The following is a 24,511-nucleotide window of genomic DNA, read 5'->3' on the forward strand; positions in this document are numbered from 1 at the left end:
CCCTCTCGCTCAGAGAGATATCTGTACACTGACTGGTGTTTCTCAGTCCGTCTCCCTGTGAGATATCTGTACACTGACTGGTGTCTCTCAGTCTCACTATCTCAGGAAGACATCTGAACACTGACTGGTGTCTCTCAGTCCCTCTCACTCAGTGAGATATCTGTACACTGACTGGTGTCTCTCAGTCCCTCTCTCTCAGGGTGATATCTGTACACTGACTGGTGTCTCTCAGTCCCTCTCTCTCAGGGAGATATCTGTACACTGACTGGTGTCTGTCAGTCCCTCTCTCTCAGGGAGATATCTGTACACTGACTGGTGTCTCTCAGTCTCTCTCTCAGGGAGATATCTGTACACCGACTGGTGTCTCTCAGTCTCTTTCTCTCAGGGAGATATCGGTACACTGACTGGTGTCTCTCAGTCTCTCTCTCTCAGGGAGATATCTGTACACTGACTGGTGTCTCTCTGTCCCACTCTCTCAGGGAGATATCTGTACACTGACTGGTGTCTCTCAGTTCCTCTCTCTCTCCGGGAGATATCTGTACACTGACTGGTGTCTCTCAGTCCCTCTCTATCTCCGGGAGATATCTGTACACTGACTGGTGTCTCTCAGTCTCTCTCTCAGGGAGATATCTGTACACTGACTGGTGTCTCTCAGTCCCTCTCTCTCAGGGAGATATCTGTACACTGACTGGTGTCTCTCAGTCTCTCTCTCAGGGAGATACCTGTACACTGACTGGTGTCTCTCAGTCTCTCTCTCTCAGGGAGATATCTGTACACTGGCTGGTGTCTCTCCCTCTCTCAGGGCGATATCTGTACACTGACTGGTGTCTCTCTCTCTCAGGGAGATATCTGTACACTGACTGGTGTCTCTCAGACCCTCTCTCTCAGAGAGATATCTGTACACTGACTGGTGTCTCTCAATCCCTCTCTCTCAGGGAGATATCTGTACACTGACTGGTGTCTCTCAGTCCCTCTCTCTCAGGGAGATATCTGTACACTGACTGGTGTCTCTCAGTCCCTCTCTCTCAGGGAGATATCTGTACACTGACTGGTGTCTCTCAGTCCCTCTCTCTCAGGGAGATATCTGTACACTGACTGGTGTCTCTCAGTCACTCTCTCTCAGGGAGATATCTGTACACTGACTGGTGTCTCTCAGTCTCTCTCAGGGAGATATCTGTACACTGACTGGTGTCTCTCAGTCCCTCTCTCTCAGGGAGATATCTGTACACTGACTGGTGTCTCTCAGTCCCTCTCTCTCAGGGAGATATCTGTAGACTGACTGGTGTCTCTCAGTCCCTCTCTCTCAGGGAGATATCTGTACACTGACTGGTGTCTCTCAGTCCCTCTCTCTCAGGGAGATATCTGTACACTGACTGGTGTCTCTCAGTCCCTCTCTCTCAGGGAGATATCTGTACACTGACTGGTGTCTCTCAGTCCCTCTCTCTCAGGGAGATATCTGTACACTGACTGGTGTCTCTCAGTCCCTCTCTCTCAGGGAGATATCTGTACACTGACTGGTGTCTCTCAGTCCCTCTCTCTCAGGGAGATATCTGTACACTGACTGGTGTCTCTCAATCCCTCTCTCTCAGGGAGATATCTGTACACTGACTGGTGTCTCAGTCTCTCTCTCAGGGAGATATCTGTACACTGACTGGTGTCTCTCAGTCCCTCTCTCTCATGAAGATATCTGTACACTGACTGGTGTCTCTCAGTCCCTCTCTCTCAGGGAGATATCTGTACACTGACTGGTGTCTCTCAGCCCCTCTCTCTCAGGGAGATATCTGTACACTGACTGGTGTCTCAGTCTCTCTCTCTCGGAGATATCCGTACGCTCAGTGGTGTCTCTCAGTCCCATCTCTCAGGGAGATATCTGTACACTGACTGGTGTCTCTCAGTCTCTCTCTCAGGGGGATATCTGTACACTGACTGGTGTCTCTCAGTCTCTCTCTCAGGGAGAAATCTGTACACTGACTGGTGTCTCTCAGTCCCATCTCTCAGGGAGATATCTGTACACTGACTGGTCTCTCTCAGTCTCTCTCTCTCTCAGGGAGATATCTGTACACTGACTGGTGTCTCTCAGTCCCTCTCTCTCAGGGAGATATCTGTACACTGACTGGTGTCTCTCAGTCCCTCTCTCAGGGAGATATTTGTACACTGACTGGTCTCTCTCAGTCCCTCTCTCTCAGGGAGATATCTGTACACTGACTGGTGTCTCTCTCTCTCTCAGGGGGATATCTGTACACTGACTGGTGTCTCTCAGTCCCTCTCTCTGAGGGAGATATCTGTACACTGACTGGTGTCTCTCAGTCCCTCTCTCTCAGGGAGATATCTGTACACTGACTGGTGTCTCTCAGTCCCTCTCTCTCAGGGAGATATCTGTACACTGACTGGTGTCTCTCAGTCTCTCTCTCTCAGGGAGATATCTGTACACTGACTGGTGTCTCTCAGTCTCTCTCTCACGGGGTGATATCTGTACACTGACTGGTATCTCTCAGTCTCTCTCTCTCAGGGAGATATCTGTACACTGATTGGTGTCTCTTAGTCTCCCTCTCTCAGGGAGATATTTGTACACTGACTGGTGTCTCTCAGTCTCTCTCTCTCTCAGGGAGATATCTGTACACTGACTGGTGTCTCACAGTCTCTCTCTCTCAGGGAGATATCTGTACACTGATTGGTGTCTCTTTGTCTCCCTCTCTCAGGGAGATAATTGAACACTGACTGGTGTCTCTCAGTCTCTCTCTCAGGGAGATATCTGTACACTGACTGGTGTCTCTCAGTCCCTCTCTCTCAGGGAGATAACTGTACACTGACTGGTGACTCTCAGTCCCTCTCTCTCAGGGTGATATCCGTACACTGACTGGTGTCTCTCAGTCCCTCTCTCTCAGGGAGATATCTGTACACTGACTAGTGTCTCTCTCTCTCTCAGGGAGATATCTGTACACTGATTGGTGTCTCTTAGTCTCCCTCTCTCAGGGAGATATTTGTACACTGACTTGTGTCTCTCAGTCACTCTCTCTCAGGGAGATATCTGTACACTGACTGGTGTCTCTCAGTCTCTCTCTCAGGTAGATATCTGTACACTGATTGGTGTCTCTTAGTCTCCCTCTCTCAGGGAGATATTTGAACACTGACTGGTGTCTCTCAGTCTCTCTCTCAGGGAGATATCTGTACACTGACTGGTGTCTCTCAGTCCCTCTCTCTCAGGGAGATATCTGTACACTGACTGGTGTCTCTCAGTCTCTCTCTCTCAGGGAGATATCTGTACACTGACTGGTGTCTCTCAGTCCCTCTCTCTCAGAGAGAAATCAGTTCACAGATTGAGGGGATGTGGCCCCCAGAACCTACCCTCCTGGCCCGACACCTCCAGATGACAGACTAAGTCGCAGCCGAACACTCGATCCTTGTTGTTGCCCTTCTTTTTTCCTTTCTGTCGTTTCATGATGTTGATGTGGTCCAGGAGGTCATCGAATCAGTTCTTGACTTGCAATCCCCCTCAGTGTAGTGCTGTCATCCTGCCCGGCGGCTCGGGAGCCTGAGGCCTACATTGGCTAGTGCCCGTTGGGCCACATTTGGCCAGGAGTTTGCGTTCGGCCACTGTTATCCCATCCAACAAGCCTCTCACAGAAACACTGGCTTGAGTTGGCTTCACTGTCTCTCTCCCTCACTCTCTTTTCCCCTCCCTTTCACACCCTCATTTCCTCTTCTCTGTCACAGCGTATTCCTGGCTCGTGCACTGCGAGAGTGAATCGCCCTCAGCCTTCTGTGGTATTTTTGCAAGTGGAACCGGTGTGGGGGTGGTCGGGGGGGCCCGAGATAGGTGACGCGCTGGCTGAGATGAGGGAGGACTAGGCCGAGGATTCAGGTACCGGCTACCTTTTCAGAATTTCGATTTCCGCCCTGACAGGAAGTGAGACAGAGAGGGAGGGAGCGGAAAGAGAACGACGGAAGAGAGAGAGAGGGAGAGAGAGAGAGAGATGCCAATGCACAGCCTCTTGATGGGCTTGCAATGCAGCGGGCAGTGAAATCCTTCAGTGTCATCCGTATGCACAACCCCCTCCGCTCATGAAGCCTCTCCACCCCGCCCCGCAACGCCCCATCGGCAGGAAGCGGCCCGAGAACTTGAGAAAACCACTTCCTGTTTCAAGATCTTCGGCAGAGTGAAAGGGAGAAAGAAACAGGGGGAGAGCGAAAGAGTGAGAAAGACAGAGAGCGAGAGCTGGCGAGTGACAGAGATGGGGAGAGAGGGAGAGAGGTAAAGCGTCGGAGAGAGAGAGGGTGCAGTAGAGACAGAGTCAACAGGAGAGAGAGAGAGATGGAGAATGAGACAGAAAGACAGGGAGAATGAGACAGAAAGACAGAGAGAGTGGACGACAGAAAAAGAGAGAGAGACAGCGAGGGATGGAGACAATGAGAGAGAAAAAGAGAAAGAGAGATAGAGAACGGGAAAGGCAGAGAGACAGCGAGAGACTGAGACTGGGAGGCAGAGAGAGAAAAAGAGACTCGAAGAGAGAGTTGAGAGAGACGGAGTGAAATGCAGATGGATAGCAAGAGAGACAGAGATGTGGAGGAAAAGAGAGAGAGGCAGACAGACAAAGACATGGACTAGGGTAGAGACAGGGAGAGAGAGCGAGGGTGCAAGAGAGAGAGAGAGCGAGATTGGGCAAGATTGGGTTAGGTGGATTGGCCACGATAAATTGCCCTTAGTGACCAAAACGTTTAGGAGGGGTTATTGGGTTATGGGAATAGGGTGGAAGTGAGGGCTTAAGTGGGTCAGTGCAGACTCGATGGGCCGAATGGCCTCCTTCTGCACTGTACGTTCTATGAGAGTCCTTGGCCTCTCCATCGTGTGTTTCTTGGCGGTGCGAGGCGACCTGTCATTGGCCAGTCTGGTCCCACTGCTGTCAATGGGATTTCCCATTGGATCCATCCACCTTGCCAGGGTATCCGTGAAGGGTGAGAGATAGGGGGGATTGTAGGGGCTGGAGGAGATCACAGAGAAAATAATAATAATCCGTGAAGGGTGTGTCATCACCAGAACTGGAAGATTCCGTCCAGTGAGAGAGAGACATAGATATGGAGTCAGAGAGCTAGACACCCCCCCCCCCCCCACACACACACACACATACTATGGGCGCGATTCTCCACTCCCACGCCGGTTGGGAGAATCGCCTGGGCCGCCGAAATTTTCGGGGATTCCGGTCCGACGCCCCCCCCCCCCCCCCCCCCCCCCCGCCCGCGATTCTCCCGAGCGGCGGGAACGGCCCCGTCGAGTTTCGCAGGCCGGAGGATCACCGGAGACACCGAAAATGGTGATTCTCTGGCACCCCCGCTATTCTGAGGCCCGGATGGGCCGAGCGGCCAGGCCAAAATGGCGGGTTCCCCCCGGCGCCGTCCACACCTGGTCGCTGCAGTCGTGGGCGGTGCGTGAACGCTGGGGGGGCGGCCTGTGGGGGGGGCGAGGGGGGGGATCCTGCACCGGGCTTCACCTGGAATGTGGGGTGGCCTGCGATCGGTGCCCACTGATCATCGGGCCGTCCTCTCTGAAGGAGGACCTCCTTCCTTCCGCGGCCCCGCAAGATCCGTCCCCCATCTTCTTGCGGGGCGGACTTAGAGAGGACGGCAACCACGCATGCGCGGATCACGTCCGTTATGCGGCGCCGGCCGCGTCATCTATGCGGCGCCGCTTTTACGCGGGCGACAAGGCCTGGCGCGTGTAGATGACGCGGCCCCGATCCTGGCCCATTGTCAGGGCCTGAATCGGTCGGGACCGGGGCCGTTCCGACGGCGTTCACGACGGCGCGGCAACTTCGGCGTGGGGGTGGAGAATCCCGCCCAGGGAGACAGCGAAAGGGGGAGATCGAGAGGGGAATAGAGAGAGAAAAACAGAGTCATTCTCGAGGATGTATGAGACTCAATCCCATACCCACCAGCGGGAAAAGTTTTGGACACAGAAACCAAGGCCAAGAGCTTTAAACCAAAAATGGGTTGTAATTTTTATACAGAATATTTATACAGTTATGTACAAATTTACAACTTTTTACAGATCCTAACAGCTGAACTCAGACACAGAATCTTTGGAACCAAAATCTCTCGAGCCAGCTCAGGCCAAGATGTCAAACATGAGCCAGGGGACAATGGACAGTCTCTATTTAAATAGCGCTATCAATGAATTACAACATCCCAAACTGCTTCACAGGCACACTATCAAAGACGATTCAACACTGAACCACATGAGGAGATCGCAGGGACAGGTCAAGCAAAGGTCGGTCAAGGACGGGGGATTGAAGTAGCGAGCGGGAGAGAGAGAAAGCGAGGGGGGGGGGGGGTGGGCAGAGGTTTGGCTGGGAATTCGAGCCTAGGGCCCCCAGGCAGCTGGAGGCAAGGCCGCCAATGGTGGAGCGATGGGAATGGGGGGATGTTCAAGAGGCCGGAATTGCAGGATTGTGGGGATAGGGAGGGTTGTAGGGGCTGGAGGAGGTTATAGAGATAGGGAGGGTTGTAGGGGTGGAGGAGGTTATAGAGATAGGGAGGGTTGTAGGGGTGGAGGAGGTTACAGAGATCGGGAGGGTTGTAGGGGCTGGAGGAGGTTACAGAGATAGGGAGGGTTGTAGGGGTGGAGGAGGTTATAGAGATAGGGAGGGTTGTAGGGGTGGAGGAGGTTACAGAGATCGGGAGGGTTGTAGGGGCTGGAGGAGGTTACAGAGATAGGGAGGGTTGTAGGGGTGGAGGAGGTTACAGAGATAGGGAGGGTTGTTGGGACTGGAGGAGGTTACAGAGATATGGAGGGTTGCAGGGGCTGGAGGAGGTTACAGAGATAGGGAGGGTTGTTGGGACTGGAGGAGGTTACAGAGATAGGGAGGGTTGTAGGGGCTGGAGGAGGTTACAGAGACAGAGTGTTGTAGGGGCTGGGGGGGGGGGTTACAGAGATATGGAGGGATGTAGGGGCTGGGGGAGGTTACAGAGATAAGGAGGGCTGTTGGGACTGGAGGAGGTTACAGAGATAGGGAGGGTTGTAGGAGCTGGAGGAGGTACAGAGATAGGGAAGGTTGTTGGGACTGGAAGAGGTTACAGAGATAGGGAGGGTTGTAGGGGACTGGAGGCGGTTACAGAGATATGGAGGGTTGTAGGGGCTGGGGGAGGTTACAGAGATAGGGAGGGCTGTTGGGACTGGAGGAGGTTACAGAGATAGGGAGGGTTGTAGGGGACTGGAGGAGGTTACAGAGATAGGGAGGGTTGTAGGAGCTGGAGGAGGTTACAGAAATAGGGAGGGTTGTAGGGGCTGGAGGAGGTTACAGAGATAGGGAGGGTTGTAGGGGCTGGAGGAGGTTACAGAGATAGGGAGGGTTGTAGGAGCTGGAGGAGGTACAGAGATAGGGAAGGTTGTTGGGACTGGAAGAGGTTACAGAGATAGGGAGGGTTGTAGGGGACTGGAGGAGGTTACAGAGATAGGGAGGGTTGTAGGGGACTGGAGGAGGTTACAGAGATAGGGAGGGTTGTAGGGGTGGAGGAGGTTACAGAGATAGGGAGGGTTGTAGGGGACTGGAGGAGGTTACAGAGTTATGGAGGGTTGCAGGGGCTGGGGGAGGTTACAGAGATAGGGAGGGCTGTTGGGACTGGAAGAGGTTCCAGAGATAGGGAGGGTTGTAGGGGCTGGAGGAGGTTACAGAGATAGGGAGGGCTGTAGGGGTGGAGGAGGTTACAGAGATAGGGAGGATTGTAGGGGCTGGAGGAGGTTACAGAGATCGGGAGGGTTGTAGGAGCTGGAGGGGGTTACAGAGATAGGGAGGGTTGAAGGGACTGGACGATATAAAGGAAAATGGGGCCATTGTGGGGATCTCCTACAAGAGAGAATCTAACCATCGCCCCCTTGACATTCGCTGTATCTCCTACAATAACATCCTGGGGGTTACCATGGATCAGAAACTGAACCGGACTGGACATATAAATACTGTGGCTACCAGAGCAAGTCAGACGCTGGGAATCCTTCAGGGAGTAACTCACCTCCTGACTCCCCAAAGCCTGTCCACCATCTACAAGACACAAGTCAGGAGTGTGATGGAATACTCTCCACTTGCCTGGGTGAGTGCAGCTCCAACAACACTCAGGGAGCTCAACATCATCCAGGACAAAGCAGCCCCGCTTGATTGCTCCCCCTCCCACAAACATTCAGTCCCTCCACCACCGACATACAGGAGCAGCCGTGTGTACCATCTACAAGATGCACTGCAGGAACTCACCAAGGTACCTCAGGCAAACCTACGAAACCCACGACTGCTACCGTCTAGAAGGAGAAGAGCAGCAGATACCTGGGAACCCCACCACCTGGAGGCTCCCCTCCAAGTCACTCACACCCCTGACTTGGAAATATATCACCGCTCCTTCGCTGTCGCTGGGGCAAAATTCTGGAACTCCTCCCTAACAGCACAGTGGGTGTACCTACACCTCAGGGGCCACAGCGGCTCAAGATGCCGCCTCAGCAGCACCTTCTCAAGGGGCAGTCAGTGTTGGGCTAGAATTGGCCTCGCCAGCGACGCCCATGTCTCCTAGAAAGACTAACTTTAAGGAAGGTCAGCAGGGAGCAGGAGTTTGGCACTGAGGGAGTCAGTGGGTTGAGGGGTACGGAGATTGGAGCGGGGATTGAAACCGGCCACTTCAGTCTTCCCAATATTGGCCTGGAGGGAATTTCCGCTCATTCCCGACTGGATGTCAAATAATCAGCCTGATCGGTTCGTAACTGGGTGAGGGGTCTGACGGGGGTGGTGAGGTAGAGCTGGGGGGTGGTCGGCGCGCAGGCAGAAACGAAGGCAGCCCCTTGGGATGTTGCCGCCGAGGGGCATCTCGTGGGTGAGAAAGAGGAGGAAGGGGGATAAAAGTGATTGACCCCCTGCAGATACTGTGCGGTTTGGGTGTGTCTGAGTGTCACCTCCTGTACACCTGCACAACAGTGCATAAAAAAAACCATGCTTCCCTCCTGTCTGGGACAACAGACAATTCAGACGCAGTGCTCTCTCCTGGCAATGTAGATTCCGTTGCTGGTCGGCTTGGCGCGCAGTGTTCCGTTATGCGGATAGAAGTGGCCCATGGCAGCGTGGATAGACTGCTGCCTCTCGATAACCTCCTCCTCATCGTCCGTCTGTGACTCTGGCACTGAGGGTGAGGGAGTCAGGTTCTGGCTTGGCAGAATCTCTACCTGTCAGAGACGGAGAGAGACAGAGTGTAGGGGAGATAGAGAGGGAGACGCACAGAGAGGTAGCGAGAGAGAGAGACAAGGATAGCAAAGAGAGAGAGTTAGAGAAAGAGGCACATCAGACACAGAGGCAGTGAGGCAGGGAGAAAGAGGGACACGGGGTCAGAGAGAGATGGAATGAGAGAGACAGAGGAACGGAGACATAAATGGACCAACATTACAGAAAGGCAGTGAGAGTAACAAAAGAGAGCGAGAGAGAGAAAGGGAGACAGAGACGGAGAGGTAAAGCGAGTAACAGAATGTACAGAGATAGGGAGAGACACACACACACACAGGAAGAGAGAGACATAGTGGGGCAGAGAGGAGGAGAAGGAAAGACAGAGAAAAAGAGAGAGACGGTGTGAAAGGGAGAATAGAGAGAAACAGAGAGGGATACAGATAGAGAGAGGGGGAAAGAGGGGGAGAGAAAGAACAAAACACTGGTTAGAATCCTGGGCGTCATTCTCCGACCCCCCGATGGTTTGGAGAATCGCCGGGGGCTGCCGTGAATCCCGCCCCCAGCCGGTTGCCGAACTCTCCGGTACCGGATATTCGGCGGGGGCGGGAATCGGGCCGCGCCAGTTGGCGGGACCCCCCGCTGGATTCTCCGGCCCGGATGGGCCGAAGTCCCGCCGATAAATTGCCTGTCCCGCCGGCGTGGATTAAACCACCTTTTGAACGGCGGGACAAGGCGGCGTGGGCGGGCTCCGGGGTCCTGCGGGGGGGGGGGGGGGGGTCGGGGCGATCTGGCCCCGGGGGGTGCCCCCACGGTGGCCTGGCCCGTGATCGGGGCCCACCGATCCGCGGGCGGGCCTGTGCCGTGGGGGCACTCTTTCCCTTCCGCCTCCGCCACGGTCTCCACCCTGGCGGAGGTGGAAGAGACTCCCTCCACCGCGCATGTGCAGGAAACTGTCAGCGGCGGCTGACGCTCCCGCGCGTGCGCCGCCCGGAGATGTCATTTCCGCGCCAGCTGGCGGGGCAACAAAGGCCGTTTCCGCCAGCTGGCGGGGCAGAAACCCCTCCGGCGACGGCCTAGCCCCTCAATGTTGGGGCTCGGCCCCCAAAGATGCGGAGCATTCCGCAACTTTGGGCGGCGCGATGCCCGTCTGATTGGCGCCGTTTTGGGCGCCAGTCGGCGGACATCGCGCCGTTTGGGGAGAATTTCGCCCCCTGAGTCTATTTTGAGAAAATTAGTATCTAACCAGAGGAAGCTTTGTTCTGTATCTAACCCTGTGTTGTACCTGTCCTGGGAATGTTTGATGGGGACAGTGTAGAGGGAGCTTTACTCTGTATCTAACCCCGTGCTGTACCTGTCCTGGGAGTGTTTGATGAGGACAGTGTAGAGGGAGCTTACTCTGTATCTAACCCTGTGCTGTACCTGTCCTGGGAGTGTTTGATGGGGACAGTGTAGAGGGAGCTTTACTCTGTATCTAACCCCGTGCTGTACCTGTCCTGGGAGTGTTTGATGGGGACAGTGTAGAGGGAGCTTTACTCTGTATCTAACCCCGTGCTGTACCTGTCCTGGGAGTGTTTGATGGGGACAGTGTAGAGGGAGATTTACTCTGGATCTAACCCCGTGCTGTACCTGTCCTGGGAGTGTTTGATGGGGACAGTGCAGAGGGAGCTTTACTCTGTATCTAACCCCGTGCTGTACCTGTCCTGGGAGTGTTTGATGGGGACAGTGCAGAGGGAGCTTTACTCTGTATCTAACCCCGTGCTGTACCTGCCCTGGGAGTGTTTGATGGGGACAGTGCAGAGGGAGCTTTACTCTATATCTAATCCCGTGCTGTACCTGTCCTGGGAGTGTTTGATGGGGACAGTGTAGGGGGAGATTTACTCTGTATCTAACTCCGTGCTGTACCTGTCCTGGGAGTGTTTGATGGGGACAGTGTAGAGGGAGCTTTACTCTGTATCTAACCCCGTGCTGTACCTGTCCTGGGAGTGTTTGATGGGGACAGTGTAGAGGGAGCTTTACTCTGTATCTAACCCCGTGCTGTAAGTCCTGGGAGTGTTTGATGGGGACAGTGTAGTGGGAGCTTTACTCTGTATCTAACCCCGTGCTGTACCTGTCCTGGGAGTGTTTGATGGGGACAGTGTAGAGGGAGCTTTACTCTGTATCTAACCCTGTGCTGTTCCTGTCCTGGGAGTGTTTGATGGGGACAGCTGAGAGGGAGCTTTACTCTGTATCTAACCCCGTGCTGAACCTGTCCTGGGAGTGTTTGATGGGGACAGTGTAGAGGGAGCTTTACTCTGTATCTAACCTCGTGGTGTACCTGACCTGGGAGTGTTTGATGGGGACAGCCTAGAGGAAGCTTTACTCTCTATCTAACCCCGTGCTGTACTTGTCCTGGGAGTGTTTGATGGGGACAGTTTAGAGGGAGCTTTACTCTGTATCTAACCCCATGCTGTACCTGTCCTGGGAGTGTTTGATGGGGACAGTGTAGAGGGAGCTTTACTCTCTATCTAACCCCGTGCTGTACTTGTCCTGGGAGTGTTTGATGGGGACAGTGTGGAGGGAGCTTTACTCTGTATCTAACCCCGTGCTGTACCTGTCCTGGGAGTGTTTGATGGGAACAGTGTAGAAGGAGATTTACTCTGTATCTAACCCGTGCTGTACCTGTCCTGGGAGTGTTTGATGGGGACAGTGTAGAGGAAAGTTTACTCTGTATTTAAACCATGTTGCAGTTTTCTTTCACAGTGCATGTTCTTACTTGGTCAGCAGTCCTCGTCATGTCCCTTGTGCTGCCCCTGTGGTTGCTGAGTGGGATGGGTGGTGGATAAGTCCTTTGAGCAGAGTCCCCCATCCTCTCTCGCCAGCTGTATCGCAGGTTGTTATTCAGGCTGTAGCGGAAGTTGCCCAGCTGGTATGTTGCGGTGATGGGGTTGTCACTTGTTGTAGACCTCAGGCTGTATCGATGGCTGCCAAAGGCTGGTGGCGGGAGCATTATCTCTTCGCTCGCGTTCTGCAGGTCCCGGGAACTGTTCCTCAACTGCTGCTGTTGATGCTGCTGCATTCTCGTCGCCACCGCCTCCTGCAATATCGGCTCCTGCTCCAGCTGCCGAAACGAAAGAGGGACCAGAGTCAACACTGGGGACCAGGCTTTGGGCCTATTTCCAGTGAGCTGAATCAAACCTTTCTCTTCAGCCACAATGCCATGATACCCCCCCCCCACCTACGAGAACCACTGCAACTACACTGCCCCCTCCCCCACCCCCCTACGTCTCACACCCCTAGCCCCCTCCGCATACCCTCTAAACCCCTCCTCCACCACCCTCCCCCTCCCCCTCCCCCACTCCCCCGTACCCACACCCCCTACCCCCTCCTCCCCCACCCCCTACCTCCCCTCCTCCCCTACCCCTCTCCCACCTCCCCCGCTACACCTTTCCCACCCCCCCTCCTCCCCATACCCCTACCCCTCCACCACCACCCTCCTCCCGCCCCCACCACCCTCCTCCCCCCTCCTCCCCTCCCACCACCCTCCTCCACCCTCCTCCCCCCCACCACCCTCCTCCACCCCACCACCCTCCTCCACCCTCCTCCCCCACCACCACCCTCCTCCACCCCACCACCCTCCTCCACCCTCCTCCCCCACCACCACCCTCCTTCCACTCTCCTAGCCCCCCACCACACTCACCTTCCTCCACCCACCCCTCCACCCTCCACTGCCCCCCCTCTATTCCCCATCACATCCCTCCATTTCATCCCTTTGGGTCTGAAGCCGAGCAGGCGCTCTTTAACTCACGACGTTCTCACGACTTCCGCCTCCGTCTTGAAGCCTGGCGTCCACTGAGGCTGACATGGAATTGCACCGCCGGATGGACGGCTGGCGTGACATGGTGGAAATTTCCTCCCTGACGAGAGAACACAGAGGCTGTAACAGTGCACGACGGAGTGCCAACTGATCATCTCCCCTCCCTCAGCCACTTTCTCCACTCCCTCTCCCTAACCCTAACGCGTTCAAATATCTCCATTCAAATACAAACATTCCCCACTCCAGTCAAATACAAACATTCCCCACTCCATTCAAATACAAACATTCCCCACTCCATTCAAATACAAACATTCTCCACTCCATTCAAATACAAACATTCCCCACTCCATTCAAATACAAACATTCCCCACTCCATTCAAATACAAACATTCCCCACTCCATTAAAATACAAACATTGACCACTCCATTCAAATACAAACATTCCCCACTCCATTAAAATACAAACATTCCCCACTCCATTCAAATACAAACATTCCCCACTCCATTCAAATACAAACATTCTCCACTCCATTAAAATACAAACATTCTCCACTCCATTCAAATACAAACATTCCCCACTCCATTCAAATACAAACATTCCCCACTCCATTCAAATACAAACATTCCCCACTCCATTCAAATACAAACATTCCCCACTCCATTCAAATACAAACATTCTCCACTCCATTAAAATACAAACATTCCCCACTCCATTCAAATACAAACATTCCCCACTCCATTCAAATACAAACATTCCCCACTCCATTCAAATACAAACATTCCCCACTCCATTCAAATACAAACATTCTCCACTCCATTAAAATACAAACATTCCCCACTCCATTCAAATACAAACATTCCCCACTCCATTCAAATACAAACATTCTCCACTCCATTAAAATACAAACATTCCCCACTCCATTCAAATACAAACATTCCCCCACTCCATTCAAATACAAACATTCCCCACTCCATTCAAATACAAACATTCCCCACTCCATTCAAATACAAACATTCTCCACTCCATTAAAATACAAACATTCCCCACTCCATTCAAATACAAACATTCCCCACTCCATTCAAATACAAACATTGCCCACTCCATTCAAATACAAACATTCTCCACTCCATTCAAATACAAACATTCCCCACTCCATTCAAATACAAACTTTCTACCACTCCATTCAAATACAAACTTTCCCCACTCCATTCAAATACAAACATTCCCCACTCCATTAAAATACAAACATTCCCCACTCCATTCAAATACAAACATTCCCCACTCCATTCAAATACAAACATTCTCCACTCCATTCAAATACAAACATTCCCCACTCCATTCAAATACAAACATTCTCCCACTCCATTCAAATACAAACTTTCCCCACTCCATTCAAATACAAACATTCCCCACTCCATTCAAATACAAACATTCCCCACTCCATTAAAATACAAACATTCCCCACTCCATTCAAATACAAACATTCCCCACTCCATTCAAATACAAACATTCTCCACTCCATTAAAATACAAACATTCTCCACTCCATTCAAATACAAACATTCCCCACTCCATTCAAATACAAACATTCCCCACTCCATTCAAATACAAACATTCCCCACTCCATTCAAATACAAACATTCCCCACTCCATTCAAATACAAACATTCTCCACTCCATTAAAATACAAACATTCCCCACTCCATTCAAATACAAACATTCCCCACTCCATTCAAATACAAACATTCCCCACTCCATTCAAATACAAACATTCCCCACTCCATTCAAATACAAACATTCTCCACTCCATTAAAATACAAACATTCCCCACTCCATTCAAATACAAACATTCCCCACTCCATTCAAATACAAACATTCTCCACTCCATTAAAATACAAACATTCCCCACTCCATTCAAATACAAACATTCCCCCACTCCATTCAAATACAAACATTCCCCACTCCATTCAAATACAAACATTCCCCACTCCATTCAAATACAAACATTCTCCACTCCATTAAAATACAAACATTCCCCACTCCATTCAAATACAAACATTCCCCACTCCATTCAAATACAAACATTGCCCACTCCATTCAAATACAAACATTCTCCACTCCATTCAAATACAAACATTCCCCACTCCATTCAAATACAAACTTTCTACCACTCCATTCAAATACAAACTTTCCCCACTCCATTCAAATACAAACATTCCCCACTCCATTAAAATACAAACATTCCCCACTCCATTCAAATACAAACATTCCCCACTCCATTCAAATACAAACATTCTCCACTCCATTCAAATACAAACATTCCCCACTCCATTCAAATACAAACATTCTCCCACTCCATTCAAATACAAACTTTCCCCACTCCATTCAAATACAAACATTCCCCACTCCATTCAAATACAAACATTCTCCACTCCATTCAAATACAAACAATCCCCACTCCATTCAAATACAAACATTCCCCACTCCATTCAAATACAAACATTCCCCACTCCATTCAAATACAAACATTCTCCCACTCCATTCAAATACAAACATTCCCCACTCCATTCAAATACAAACATTCCCCACTCCATTCAAATACAAACATTCCCCACTCCATTCAAATACAAACATTCCCCACTCCATTCAAATACAAACATTCCCCACTCCATTCAAATACAAACATTCTCCACTCCATTCAAATACAAACATTCCCCCACTCCATTCAAATACAAACATTCCCCACTCCATTCAAATACAAACATTCCCCCACTCCATTCAAATACAAACATTCTCCACTCCAATCAAATACAAACTTTCTACCACTCCATTCAAATACAAACATTCCCCACTCCATTCAAATACAAACATTCTCCACTCCAATCAAATACAAATATTCTCCCACTCCATTCAAATGCAAACATTCCCCACTCCATTCAAATACAAACATTCTCCACTCCATTCAAATACAAACAATCCCCACTCCATTCAAATACAAACATTCCCCACTCCATTCAAATACAAACATTCCCCACTCCATTCAAATACAAACATTCCCCCACTCCATTCAAATACAAACATTCCCCCACTCCATTAAAATACAAACATTCCCCACTCCATTAAAATACAAACATTGCCCACTCCATTCAAATACAAACATTCTCCACTCCATTCAAATACAAACATTCCCCACTCCATTCAAATACAAACATTCTCCCACTCCATTCAAATACAAACATTCTCCCACTCCATTCAAATGCAAACATTCCCCACTCCATTCAAATACAAACATTCCCCACTCCATTCAAATACAAACATTCTCCACTCCATTCAAATACAAACATTCCCCACTCCATTCAAATACAAACATTCCCCACTCCATTCAAATACAAACATTCCCCACTCCATTCAAATACAAACATTCTCCCACTCCATTCAAATACAAACATTCCCCACTCCATTCAAATACAAACTTTCTCCCACTCCATTCAAATACAAACATTCCCCACTCCATTCAAATACAAACATTCCCCACTCCATTCAAATACAAACATTCCCCACTCCATTCAAATACAAACATTGCCCACTCCATTCAAATACAAACATTCTCCACTCCATTCAAATACAAACATTCCCCACTCCATTCAAATACAAACATTCTCCCACTCCATTCAAATACAAACATTCTCCCACTCCATTCAAATGCAAACATTCCCCACTCCATTCAAATACAAACATTCCCCACTCCATTCAAATACAAACATTCTCCACTCCATTCAAATACAAACATTCCACACTCCATTCAAATACAAACATTCCCCACTCCATTCAAATACAAACATTCCCCCACTCCATTCAAATACAAACATTCTCCCACTCCATTCAAATGCAAACATTCCCCACTCCATTCAAATACAAACATTCCCCACTCCATTCAAATACAAACATTCTCCACTCCATTCAAATACAAACATTCCACACTCCATTCAAATACAAACATTCTCCACTCCATTCAAATACAAACATTCCACACTCCATTCAAATACAAACATTCCCCCACTCCATTCAAATACAAACATTCCCCACTCCATTCAAATACAAACAATCCCCACTCCATTCAAATACAAACATTCCCCACTCCATTCAAATACAAACATTCCCCACTCCATTCAAATACAAACATTCCCCACTCCATTCAAATACAAACATTCCCCACTCCATTCAAATACAAACATTCCCCACTCCATTCAAATACAAACATTCCCCACTCCATTCAAATACAAACATTCCCCCACTCCATTCAAATACAAACATTCCCCACTCCATTCAATACAAACATTGCCCACTCCATTCAAATACAAACATTCCCCACTCCTTTCAAATACAAACATTCCCCACTCCATTCAAATACAAACATTCTCCACTCCATTCAAATACAAACATTCTCCACTCCATTCAAATACAAACATTGCCCACTCCATTCAAATGCAAACATTCCCCACTCCATTCAAATACAAACATTCCCCACTCCATTCAAATACAAACATTGCCCACTCCATTCAAATACAAACATTCCCCACTCCATTCAAATACAAATATTCTCCCACTCCATTCAAATACAAACAATCCCCACTCCATTCAAATACAAACATTCCCCACTCCATTCAAATACAAACAATCCCCACTCCATTCAAATACAAACATTCCCCACTCCATTCATATACAAACAATCCCCACTCCATTCAAATACAAACATTCCCCACTCCATTCAAATACAAACATTCCCCACTCCATTCAAATACAAATATTCTCCCACTCCATTCAAATACAAACATTCTCCACTCCATTCAAATACAAACATTCTCCACTCCATTCAAATACAAACATTCCCCACTCCATTCAAATACAAACATTCCCCACTCCATTCAAATACAAACATTCCCCACTCCATTCAAATGCAAACATTCCCCACTCCATTCAAATACAAACATTCCCCACTCCATTCAAATACAAACATTCCCCACTCCATTCAAATACAAACATTCCCCACTCCATTCAAATACAAACATTCCCCACACCATTCAAATACAAACATTCTCCCACTCCATTCAAATACAAACATTCCCCACTCCATTCAAATACAAACATTCCCCACTCCATTCAAATACAAACATTCCCCACTCCATTCAAATACAAACATTCCCCACTCCATTCAAATACAAACATTCCCCACTCCATTCAAATACAAACATTCCACACTCCATTCAAATACAAACATTCCACACTCCATTCAAATACAAACATTCCCCACTCCATTCAAATACAAACAATCCCCACTCCATTCAAATACAAACATTCACCACTCCATTCAAATACAAACATTCTCCCACTCCATTCAAATACAAACATTCCCCACTCCATTCAAATACAAACATTGCCCACTCCATTCAAATACAAACATTCTCCCACTCCATTCAAATACAAACATTCTCCCACTCCATTCAAATGCAAACATTGCCCACTCCATTAAAATACAAACATTCTCCCACTCCATTCAAATACAAACATTCTCCACTCCATTCAAATACAAACATTCTCCACTCCATTCAAATGCAAACATTGCCCACTCCATTCAAATACAAACATTCCCCACTCCATTCAAATGCAAATATTCCCCACTCCATTCAAATACAAACATTCCCCACACCATTCAAATACAAACATTCCCCACTCCATTCAAATACAAACATTCTCCACTCCATTCAAATACAAACATTCCCCACTCCATTCAAATACAAACATTCCCCACTCCATTCAAATACAAACATTCCACACTCCATTCAAATACAAACATTCCCCACTCCATTCAAATACAAACATTCTCCACTCCATTCAAATACAAACATTCCCCACTCCATTCAAATACAAACATTCTCCCACTCCATTCAAATACAAACATTCCCCACTCCATTCAAATACAAACATTCTCCACTCCATTCAAATACAAACATTCCCCACTCCATTCAAATACAAACATTGCCCACTCCATTCAAATACAAACATTCCCCACTCCATTCAAACACAAACATTCTCCACTCCATCCAAATACAAACATTCTCCACTCCATTCAAATACAAACATTCCCCACTCCATTCAAATACAAACATTCCACACTCCATTCAAATACAAACATTCCCCACTCCATTCAAATACAAACATTCTCCACTCCATTCAAATACAAACATTCCCCACTCCATTCAAATACAAACATTCTCCCACTCCATTCAAATACAAACATTCCCCACTCCATTCAAATACAAACATTCCCCACTCCATTCAAATACAAACATTCCCCCACTCCATTCAAATACAAACATTCTCCACTCCAATCAAATACAAACTTTCTACCACTCCATTCAAATACAAACATTCCCCCACTCCATTAAAATACAAACATTCCCCACTCCATTAAAATACAAACATTGACCACTCCATTCAAATACAAACATTCTCCACTCCATTCAAATACAAACATTCCCCACTCCATTCAAATACAAACATTCTCCCACTCCATTCAAATACAAACATTCTCCCACTCCATTCAAATGCAAACATTCCCCACTCCATTCAAATACAAACATTCCCCACTCCATTCAAATACAAACATTCTCCCACTCCATTCAAATACAAACATTCCCCACTCCATTCAAATACAAACATTCTCCACTCCATTCAAATACAAACATTCCCCACTCCATTCAATACAAACATTCTCCACTCCATTCAAATACAAACATTCCCCACTCCATTCAAATACAAACTTTCTCCCACTCCATTCAAATACAAACATTCCCCACTCCATTCAAATACAAACATTCCCCACTCCATTCAAATACAAACATTCCCCACTCCATTCAAATACAAACATTGCCCACTCCATTCAAATACAAACATTCTCCACTCCATTCAAATACAAACATTCCCCACTCCATTCAAATACAAACATTCTCCCACTCCATTCAAATACAAACATTGCCCACTCCATTAAAATACAAACATTCCCCACTCCATTCAAATACAAACATTCCCCACTCCATTCAAATACAAACATTCCCCCACTCCTTTCAAATACAAACATTCCCCACTCCATTCAAATACAAACATTGCCCACTCCATTCAAATGCAAACATTCCCCACTCCATTCAAATACAAACATTCCCCACTCCATTCAAATACAAACATTGCCCACTCCATTCAAATACAAACATTCCCCCACTCCTTTCAAATACAAACATTCTCCCACTCCATTCAAATACAAACATTCCCCCACTCCTTTCAAATACAAACATTCTCCCACTCCATTCAAATACAAACATTCCCCACTCCATTCAAATGCAAACATTCCCCACTCCATTCAAATACAAACATTCCCCACTCCATTCAAATACAAACATTCTCCACTCCATTCAAATACAAACATTCCCCACTCCATTCCAATACAAACATTCTCCCACTCCATTCAAATACAAACTTTCCCCACTCCATTCAAATACAAACATTCCCCACTCCATTCAAATGCAAACATTCCCCACTCCATTCAAATACAAACATTCCCCACTCCATTCAAATACAAACATCCCCACTCCATTCAAATACAAACATTCTCCCACTCCATTCAAATACAAACATTCCCCCACTCCTTTCAAATACAAACATTCTCCCACTCCATTCAAATACAAACATTCTCCACTCCATTCAAATACAAACATTCCCCACTCCATTCAAATACAAACATTCTCCCACTCCATTCAAATACAAACTTTCCCCACTCCATTCAAATACAAACATTCCCCACTCCATTCAAATGCAAACATTCCCCACTCCATTCAAATACAAACATCCCCACTCCATTCAAATACAAACATTCCCCACTCCATTCAAATACAAATATTCTCCCACTCAATTCAAATACAAACATTCCACACTCCATTCAAATACAAATATTCTCCCACTCCATTCAAATACAAACATTCCCCACTCCATTCAAATACAAACATTCTCCACTCCATTCAAATACAAACATTCCCCACTCCATTCAAATACAAACATTCCACACTCCATTCAAATACAAATATTCTCCCACTCCATTCAAATACAAACATTCTCCACTCCATTCAAATACAAACATTCTCCACTCCATTCAAATACAAACATTCCCCACTCCATTCAAATACAAACATTCCACACTCCATTCAAATACAAACATTCCCCACTCCATTCAAATACAAACATTCTCCACTCCATTCAAATACAAACATTCCCCACTCCATTAAAATACAAACATTCCCCACTCCATTCAAATACAAATATTCTCCCACTCCATTCAAATGCAAACATTGCCCACTCCATTCAAATACAAACATTCCCCACTCCATTCAAATACAAACATTCTCCCACTCCATTCAAATACAAACATTCCCCACTCCATTCAAATACAAACATTCCCCACTCCATTCAAATACAAACATTCTCCACTCCATTCAAATACAAACATTCCCCACTCCATTAAAATACAAACATTCCCCACTCCATTCAAATACAAACATTCTCCCACTCCATTCAAATGCAAACATTGCCCACTCCATTCAAATACAAACATTCCCCACTCCATTCAAATACAAACATTCTCCCACTCCATTCAAATACAAACATTCTCCCACTCCATTCAAATGCAAACATTGCCCACTCCATTAAAATACAAACATTCTCCCACTCCATTCAAATACAAACATTCTCCACTCCATTCAAATACAAACATTCTCCACTCCATTCAAATGCAAACATTGCCCACTCCATTCAAATACAAACATTCCCCACTCCATTCAAATACAAACATTCTCCCACTCCATTCAAATACAAACATTCCCCCACTCCATTCAAATACAAACATTCCCCACTCCATTCAAATACAAACAATCCCCACTCCATTCAAATACAAACATTCTCCCACTCCATTCAAATACAAACATTCCCCACTCCATTCAAATACAAACATTCTCCCACTCCATTCAAATACAAACATTCCCCACTCCATTCAAATACAAACATTCCCCACTCCATTCAAATACAAACATTCTCCCACTTCATTCAAATACAAACATTCCCCACTCCATTCAAATACAAACATTCCCCACTCCATTCAAATACAAACATTCCCCACTCCATTCAAATACAAACATTCTCCCACTCCATTCAAATACAAACATTCCCCACTCCATTCAAATACAAACATTCTCCCACTCCATTCAAATACAAACATTCCCCACTCCATTCAAATACAAACATTCCCCACACCATTCAAATACAAACATTCTCCCACTCCATTCAAATACAAACATTCCCCACTCCATTCAAATACAAATATTCTCCCACTCCATTCAAATACAAACATTCTCCACTCCATTCAAATACAAACATTCCCCACTCCATTCAAATACAAACATTCTCCACTCCATTCAAATACAAACATTCCCCACTCCATTCAAATACAAACATTGCCCACTCCATTCAAATACAAACATTCCCCACTCCATTCAAATACAAACATTCCACACTCCATTCAAATACAAACATTCCCCACTCCATTCAAATACAAACATTCTCCACTCCATTCAAATACAAACATTCTCCACTCCATTCAAATACAAACATTCTCCACTCCATTCAAATACAAACATTCTCCCACTCCATTCAAATACAAACATTCCCCACTCCATTCAAATACAAACATTCTCCCACTCCATTCAAATACAAACATTCCCCACTCCATTCAAATACAAACATTCCCCACTCCATTCAAATACAAACATTCTCCCACTTCATTCAAATACAAACATTCCCCACTCCATTCAAATACAAACATTCCCCACTCCATTCAAATACAAACATTCCCCACTCCATTCAAATACAAACATTCTCCCACTCCATTCAAATACAAACATTCCCCACTCCATTCAAATACAAACATTCTCCCACTCCATTCAAATACAAACATTCCCCACTCCATTCAAATACAAACATTCCCCACACCATTCAAATACAAACATTCTCCCACTCCATTCAAATACAAACATTCCCCACTCCATTCAAATACAAATATTCTCCCACTCCATTCAAATACAAACATTCTCCACTCCATTCAAATACAAACATTCCCCACTCCATTCAAATACAAACATTCTCCACTCCATTCAAATACAAACATTCCCCACTCCATTCAAATACAAACATTGCCCACTCCATTCAAATACAAACATTCCCCACTCCATTCAAATACAAACATTCCACACTCCATTCAAATACAAACATTCCCCACTCCATTCAAATACAAACATTCTCCACTCCATTCAAATACAAACATTCTCCACTCCATTCAAATACAAACATTCTCCACTCCATTCAAATACAAACATTCTCCACTCCATTCAAATACAAACATTCTCCACTCCATTCAAATACAAACATTGCCCACTCCATTCAAATACAAACATTCCCCACTCCATTCAAATACAAACATTCTCCACTCCATTCAAATACAAACATTCTCCACTCCATTCAAATACAAACATTCCCCACTCCATTCAAATACAAACATTCCACACTCCATTCAAATACAAACATTCCCCACTCCATTCAAATACAAACATTCTCCACTCCATTCAAATACAAACATTCCCCACTCCATTCAAATACAAACATTCTCCCACTCCATTCAAATACAAACATTCCCCACTCCATTCAAATACAAACAATCCCCACTCCATTCAAATACAAACATTCTCCACTCCATTCAAATACAAACATTCCCCACTCCATTCAAATACAAACATTCTCCCACTCCATTCAAATACAAACATTCCCCACTCCATTCAAATACAAACATTCCCCACTCCATTCAAATACAAACATTCCCCACACCATTCAAATACAAACATTCTCCCACTCCATTCAAATACAAACATTCCCCACTCCATTCAAATACAAACATTCCCCACTCCATTCAAATACAAATATTCTCCCACTCCATTCAAATATAAACATTCTCCACTCCATTCAAATACAAACATTCCCCACTCCATTCAAATACAAACATTCTCCACTCCATTCAAATACAAACATTCCCCACTCCATTCAAATACAAACATTGCCCACTCCATTCAAATACAAACATTCCCCACTCCATTCAAATACAAACTTTCCCCACTCCATTCAAATACAAACATTCCCCACTCCATTCAAATACAAACATTCTCCACTCCATTCAAATACAAACATTCTCCACTCCATTCAAATACAAACATTCTCCACTCCATTCAAATACAAACATTCTCCACTCCATTCAAATACAAACATTCCCCACTCCATTCAAATACAAACATTCCACACTCCATTCAAATACAAACATTCCCCACTCCATTCAAATACAAACAATCCCCACTCCATTCAAATACAAACATTCCCCACTCCATTCAAAT

At 46.7% G+C, this 24,511-nt stretch overlaps 2 protein-coding genes across 3 annotated transcripts in view; both read right to left on the reverse strand.

Moving 5' to 3' along the window:
- Positions 1 to 4,001, reverse strand: part of arhgap30 (Rho GTPase activating protein 30) — a 412,713-nt gene extending 408,712 nt beyond the window's left edge. For both annotated transcript variants that reach the window (XM_072498285.1, XM_072498284.1), the window contains exon 1: positions 3,346 to 4,001. In XM_072498285.1, the coding sequence (XP_072354386.1) occupies positions 3,346 to 3,439 (94 nt within the window). In that variant the 5' untranslated portion in view covers positions 3,440 to 4,001. The remainder of the gene's footprint in view (positions 1 to 3,345) is intronic.
- A 1,967-nt stretch (positions 4,002 to 5,968) lies between these two features.
- The window catches only part of LOC140410305 (nectin-4-like), a 149,536-nt gene continuing 130,993 nt past the window's right edge, over positions 5,969 to 24,511 (reverse strand). Inside the window, exons 7-9 of the mRNA XM_072498286.1 lie at positions 12,970 to 13,078; positions 11,938 to 12,282; positions 5,969 to 9,190 (exon numbers count right to left, since the gene is read on the reverse strand). Coding sequence (XP_072354387.1) covers positions 8,993 to 9,190; positions 11,938 to 12,282; positions 12,970 to 13,078 — 652 coding nt within the window. The 3' untranslated portion in view covers positions 5,969 to 8,992. The remainder of the gene's footprint in view (positions 9,191 to 11,937; positions 12,283 to 12,969; positions 13,079 to 24,511) is intronic.

Source organism: Scyliorhinus torazame, chromosome 4, assembly GCF_047496885.1.
Source record: "Scyliorhinus torazame isolate Kashiwa2021f chromosome 4, sScyTor2.1, whole genome shotgun sequence".
In the NCBI taxonomy this organism is placed as follows: domain Eukaryota; kingdom Metazoa; phylum Chordata; class Chondrichthyes; order Carcharhiniformes; family Scyliorhinidae; genus Scyliorhinus; species Scyliorhinus torazame.